The sequence below is a fragment of the Brachyhypopomus gauderio genome, unplaced genomic scaffold (assembly GCF_052324685.1).
Source record: "Brachyhypopomus gauderio isolate BG-103 unplaced genomic scaffold, BGAUD_0.2 sc64, whole genome shotgun sequence".
NCBI lineage: Eukaryota > Metazoa > Chordata > Actinopteri > Gymnotiformes > Hypopomidae > Brachyhypopomus > Brachyhypopomus gauderio.
Genome location: NW_027506885.1, coordinates 1126493 through 1133423, shown reverse-complemented (window position 1 = coordinate 1133423; position 6931 = coordinate 1126493). Strand labels below are relative to the sequence as shown.

General features: G+C 54.2%; 1 protein-coding gene across 1 annotated transcript in view; it reads right to left on the bottom strand.

The window, feature by feature from the left end:
- Positions 1–6931, bottom strand: part of nedd4l (NEDD4 like E3 ubiquitin protein ligase) — a 69099-nt gene that overhangs the window by 20881 nt on the left and 41287 nt on the right. The window contains 4 exon segments of the mRNA XM_076988814.1: positions 2223–2239; positions 2241–2347; positions 2350–2380; positions 3193–3295. Coding sequence (XP_076844929.1) covers positions 2223–2239; positions 2241–2347; positions 2350–2380; positions 3193–3295 — 258 coding nt within the window.

The window sequence follows — 6931 nt, the reverse complement described above, 5'->3', positions numbered from 1 at the left end:
TAAACCACAGTACTACAGTCAACACAGCCTCTATACCACAGTACTACAGTCAACACAGCCTCTAAACCACTGTACTACAGTCAACACAGCCTCTACACCACAGTACTACAGTCAACACAGCCTCTACACCACAGTACTACAGTCAACACAGCCTCTAAACCACAGTACTACAGTCAACACAGCCTCTACACCACAAGTACTACAGTCAACACAGCTCTAAACCACAGTACTACAGTCAACACAGCCTCTAAAAACCACAGTACTACAGTCAACACAGCCTCTATACCACAGTATACAGTCAACACAGCCTCTATACCACAGTACCACATTCAGCACAGCCTCTAAACCACAGTACTAGTCAACACAGCCTCTATACCACAGTACCACAGTCAACACAGCCTCTATACCACAGTACCACATTCAGCACAGCCTCTATACCACAGTACCACATTCAGCACAGCCTCTATACCACAGTACTACAGTCAACACAGCCACTATACCACAGTACTACAGTCAACACAGCTTCTAAACCACAGTACTACAGTCAACACAGCCTCTATACCACAGTACCACAGTCAACACAGCCTCTATACCACAGTACTACAGTCAACACAGCCTCTATACCACAGTACTACAGTCAACACAGCCTCTAAAACCACAGTATACAGTCAACACAGCCTCTACAACCACAGTACTAGTCAACACAGCCTCTAAACCACAGTACTACAGTCAACACAGCCTCTATACCACAGTACTACAGTCAACACAGCCTCTATACCACAGTACCACATTCAGCACAGCCTCTAAACCACAGTACTACAGTCAATACAGCCTCTATACCACAGTACCACAGTCAACACAGCCTCTATACCACAGTACTAGTCAACACAGCCTCTATACCACAGTACTACAGTCAACACAGCCTCTAAACCACAGTACTACAGTCAACACAGCCTCTACACCACAGTACTAGTCAACACAGCCTCTAAACCACAGTACTACAGTCAACACAGCCTCTATACCACAGTACTACAGTCAACACAGCCTCTATACCACAGTACCACATTCAGCCACAGCCTCTAAACCACAGTACTACAGTCAATACAGCCTCTATACCACAGTACCACATTCAACACAGCCTCTATACCACAGTACCACATTCAGCACAGCCTCTATACCACAGTACTACAGTCAACACAGCCTCTATACCACAGTACTACAGTCAACACAGCCTCTATACCACAGTACTACAGTCAGTACAACACAACTATACAGTAGCACACAACTATAGTCAATACAACAAAACCACCAAACTATTACAACCAGTACACGGCATTAGTCAGTCCAGGCCTCTATGGGTTGTGTAAGTAAACTGAGCTCTCTTACAGACTCCATTCTGTCTAAAGTGTGATTGTGAAATGATGAGTCAGTCTGCAATTCACCTGTCAAATCAACTGTGTAGCAGTCAGGGATCTGAGCTGGCTACCACAGTCATGCATCGTACATTCCTACCAACACAGGGTCCTAGAAACCTCAACGTATGAGGGAGGAAACGTGTCCCTGCGCTCAGAGTGGCCAAACCCGCTCTCACTGAGCTCGTCTTCAGCCCAGCAGAGCACAACCTGTTCCCAGACGCCCACCAGCGTTCGCCTGCCTACATCTTCAGCGTGGGGTGTGTGGTACACATGTCTGCAGTGATGTTCACATCCAGGAGGAAGAGGAGGAAGACGTGGGGGTGGGGGGGGGGGGGGTACCTACACGGTGCTGGGCCGTTTCCACTGGGTGGTGCGGTTGTTGTGGTTGACGTAGTAGGGTGGGGGGGGGGGGGGGGGGGTACCTACACGGTGCTGGGCCGTTTCCCACTGGGTGGTGCGGTTGTTGTGGTTGACGTAGTAGGGTGGGGGGGTGGGGGGGTACCTACACGGTGCTGGGCCGTTTCCACTGGGTGGTGCGGTTGTTTCAAAGTTTCAAAGTTTCAAAGTTTATTTGTATCGCGCTTTTCACAACACATGTTGTCACAAAGCGCTTTACAGGATTTAAAAGGTTTAACAATACTATGGGTCCAGATCCCTGGTTGACGGTTGTGGTTGACGTAGTAGGGTGGGGGGGGGGGGGGGGGTACCTACACGGTGCTGGGCCGTTTCCACTGGGTGGTGCGGGTTGTTGTGGTTGACGTAGTAGGGTGGGGGGGGGGGGGGGGGGGGGGGGGGTGGGGTACCTACACGGTGCTGGGCCGTTCTCCACTGGGTGGTGCGGTTGTTATGGTTGACGTAGTAGGTGCGTCCCGAGGTTGTCACCTTCTCCTCCCACCCCTGGGGTAACGGGGGCAACAACTGCTGGGGTCTCGAGAACCTTGATCAGCAGAATCTGTGACCTCCCACTCCCTGGGAAGAAATGGGGGGGGGGGGGGGGGGGGGGGGGGGTGTCCCCCAGGTAGACGTTTTTTCCTAAGGCAGTAACTGAGTGATACTTCCTATGACTTAATGAGACAACAGTAAAGTCGCAGCTAAGAGGCAGAAGTGAGTGATGATGCAATCATGAACTAGATCACCTTAAGCTGCCTCACCCAGTTCAGGTTCAGTCCTAACCCTGTGCAGACTGGTTCAGGTTCAGTCCTAACCCTGTTAGCTAGGCAGCTAGACAGTGACACTGCAGATTATGAGGGAATGTTCTACATCCTGCTTCTGATAATTAAAACTGAACCTAACTGAAGTTCAATGTGTGTGAGTGTGTGAGGAGTGCGTGTGTGTGTGAGGTGTGTGTGTGTGAGGAGTGTGTGTGTGAGGAGTGTGTGAGGTGGTGTGCGAGTGTGTGTGTGAGTCTGACGTGTGTGAGGAGTGTGTGTGTGAGGAGTGTGTGAGGTGTGTGCGAGTGTGTGTGTGAGTCTGACGTGTGTGAGGTATGTGTGCGAGTCTGATGTGTGTGAGGTATGTGTGTGAGTCTGACGTGTGTGAGGTATGGTGTGTGAGGTGTGTGTGTGTGTGAGGTGTGTGTGTGTGTGTGTGTGGTGTGTGTGTGGTGTGTGTGTGTGAGGTGTGTGTGTGTGTGAGGTGTGTGTGTGTGTGAGGTGTGTGTGTGTGTGAGGTGTGTGTGTGTGTGAGGTGTGTGTGTGTGGGGTGTGAGGTGTGTGTGTGTGAGGTGTGTGGGTGAGGGGTGTGTGTGTGTGTGAGGTGTGTGTGTGTGTGAGGTCACCTCCGTCTCCTCCCTCATCTCAGTGGTGTCCTCTTCCTCTGCTCCATTCTTGGGCAGGTAGGCCATCTTCAGACGCAGGAAGCCCTTCACCCGGGACTTATGACTGCAGGACGGACACACACACGCGTGAGACACACCAGCCACAGAGGGGGTAACAGAAGGAAGACTGGGGGGGCTCAGACTCCAGAGGTTGAGTTCTGCTTTGCTTCTAGTAGACGTCAGGGTTAACCCGAACCCTTCTAGTAGTCGTCAGGGTTAACCCGAACCCTTCTAGTAGTCGTCAGGGTTAACCCGAACCCTTCTAGTAGTCGTCAGGGTTAACCCGAACCCTTCTAGTAGACGTCAGGGTTAACCCGAACCCTTCTAGTAGTCGTCAGGGTTAACCCGAACCCTTCTAGTAGTCGTCAGGGTTAACCCGAACCTTCTAGTAGACGTCAGGGTTAACCCGAACCCTTTCTAGTAGTCGTCAGGGTTAACCCGAACCCTTCTAGTAGTCGTCAGGGTTAACCCGAACCCTTCTAGTAGGTCGTCAGGGTTAACCCGAACCCTTCTAGTAGGTCGTCAGGGTTAACCCGAACCCTTCTAGTAGTCGTCAGGGTTAACCCGAACCCTTCTAGTAGACGTCAGGGTTAACCCGAACCCTTCTAGTAGTCGTCAGGGTTAACCCGAACCCTTCTAGTAGTCGTCAGGGTTAACCCGAACCCTTCAAGTAGTCGTCAGGGTTAACCCGAACCCTTCAAGTAGTCGTCAGGGTTAACCCGAACCCTTCTAGTAGTCGTCAGGGTTAACCCGAACCCTTCTAGTAGTCGTCAGGGTTAACCCGAACCCTTCTAGTAGGTCGTCAGGGTTAACCCGAACCCTTTCTAGTAGTCGTCAGGGTTAACCCGAACCCTTCTAGTAGTCGTCAGGGTTAACCCGAACCCTTCTAGTAGTCGTCAGGGTTAACCCGAACCCTTCTAGTAGTCGTCAGGGTTAACCCGAACCCTTCTAGTAGTCGATCAGGGTTAACCCGAACCCTTCTAGTAGTCGTCAGGGTTAACCCGAACCCTTCTAGTAGTCGTCAGGGTTAACCCGAACCTTCTAGTAGTCATTAGGGTTAACCCGAACCCTTCTAGTAGTCATTAGGGTTACCCGAACCCTTCTAGTAGTCGTCAGGTGTTAACCCGAACCCTTCTAGTAGTCATTAGTCTACTGGTTTTCTGCGTTTTCATTTCAACCTGCCTGGCAGCCCAAACAACCAGCAGATCCTGTCTGACATGAGGCTCCAACTGTATCAGTGTGTGTAGCTGTGGGAGAGACATGCAGGGAGCCAAGGGAGAAGGGAGCAGAGACAAGGGAGCAGAGACAAGGGAGCAGGACAAAGGGAGCAGGACAAAGGGAGCAGGACAAAGGGAGCAGGACAAAGGGAGCAGGGCCAAGGAGCAGGGCCAAGGGAGCAGGGCCAAGGAGCAGGACAAAGGGAGCAGGACAAAGGGAGCAGGACAAAGGGAGCAGGACAAAGGGAGCAGGACCAAGGGAGCAGGACCAAGGGAGCAGGGCCAAGGAGCAGGGACCAAGGGAGCAGGACCAAGGGAGCAGGACCAAGGGAGCAGGACCAAGGGAGCAGGACAAAGGGAGGAGGACAAAGGGAGGAGGACAAAGGGAGGAGGACAAAGGGAGGAGGACAAAGAGAGAAGAGGACAAGGGAGCAGGACCAAGGGAGCAGGACCAAGGAGCAGGGCCAAGGGAGCAGGGCCAAGGGAGCAGGACAAAGGGAGCAGGACAAAGGGAGCAGGGCCCAAGGGAGCAGGGCCAAGGGAGCAGACCAAGGGAGGAGGACCAAGGGAGCAGGACAAAGGGAGCAGGACAAAGGGAGGAGGACAAAGGGAGGAGGACAAAGGGAGCAGAACAAAGGGAGCAGGACAAAGGGAGCAGGACAAAGGGAGCAGGACAAAGGGAGCAGGACAAAGGGAGCAGGACAAAGGGAGCAGGACAAAGGGAGCAGGACCAAGGGAGCAGGACAAAGGGAGCAGGACAAAGGGAGCAGGACAAAGGGAGGAGGACAAAGGGAGCAGGACAAAGGGAGCAGGACAAAGGGAGCAGGACAAAGGGAGGAGGACAAAGGGAGGAGGACAAAGGGAGCAGGACCAAGGGAGCAGGACCAAGGGAGCAGGACCAAGGGAGCAGGACAAAGGGAGCAGGACCAAGGGAGCAGGACAAAGGGAGCAGGACCAAGGGAGCAGGACCAAGGGAGGAGGACCAAGGGAGCAGGACAAAGGGAGGAGGACAAAGGGAGCAGGACCAAGGGAGCAGGACAAAGGGAGCAGGGACAAGGGAGCAGGACAAAGGGAGCAGGACAAAGGGAGCAGGACAAAGGGAGCAGGACAAAGGGAGGAGGACAAAGGGAGGAGGACAAAGGGAGGAGGACCAAGGGAGGAGGACAAAGGGAGGAGGACAAAGGGAGGAGGACAAAGGGAGCAGGGCCAAGGGAGGAGGACAAAGGGAGCAGGACAAAGGGAGCAGGACAAAGGGAGCAGGACAAAGGGAGCAGGACCAAGGGAGCAGGACCAAGGGAGCAGGACAAGGGAGGAGGACAAAGGGAGGAGGACAAAGGGAGCAGGACCAAGGGAGCAGGACCAAGGGAGCAGGACCAAGGGAGCAGGACAAAGGGAGCAGGACAAAGGGAGCAGGACAAAGGGAGCAGGACAAAGGGAGGAGGACAAAGGGAGGAGGACAAAGGGAGGAGGACAAAGGGAGCAGGACCAAGGGAGCAGGACCAAGGGGAGCAGGACAAAGGGAGCAGGACAAAGGGAGCAGGACAAAGGGAGCAGGACAAAGGGAGCAGGACAAAGGGAGCAGGGCCAAGGGAGCAGGACCAAGGGAGCAGGACCAAGGGAGCAGGACCAAGGGAGCAGGACCAAGGGAGCAGGGCCAAGGGAGCAGGGCCAAGGGAGCAGGGCCAAGGGAGCAGGACCAAGGGGAGCAGGACCAAGGGAGCAGGACAAAGGGAGCAGGACAAAGGGAGAGCAGGACAAAGGGAGCAGGACTAAGGGAGCAGGACCAAGGGAGCAGGACAAAGGGAGCAGGACAAAGGGAGCAGGACAAAGGGAGCAGGGCCAAGGAGCAGGACCAAGGGAGCAGGACCAAGGGAGCAGGGCCAAGGGAGCAGGGCCAAGGGAGCAGGACCAAGGGAGCAGGGCCAAGGGAGCAGGACCAAGGGAGCAGGGCCAAGGGAGCAGGACAAAGGGAGCAGGACAAAGGGAGCAGGACCAAGGGAGCAGGACAAAGGGAGCAGGGCCAAGGGAGCAGGACAAAGGGAGCAGGACCAAGGGAGCAGGGCCAAGGGCGTAGGGAGCAGGATGGAGGGCACTGCTGGTGTGACACTAAACCCGTGACGGTCACCAGCTCCCAGTATTCTCACCAGTGTTCCACATACCAGAACATAAGCTGCCAATCTGGATTACATGCAGAGATGGAGGATGACATCATGCTCCTGACAAGTGCGGTTGACACCCCCAGCAGTAGGGCGGAGCTGCTTGGGTTGCAGCATGTTCCCAGCAGACAGAGTGGCAGACGATTTCGGGTGGAGTAAAGGGGCGAGTTATGAGCGCTTGAGCGTCTACTCTTCCACCGAGCGTCTTAACTACGATTCCACCGTAACTGAAAGACTTCCTCTGGTTCCTCTGCTGATGCCAACACTAAGCTGGCTACAGGCCAGCTCACCACTGCAGCAAGCAGCCGACCCGACGGGGCTTTTATT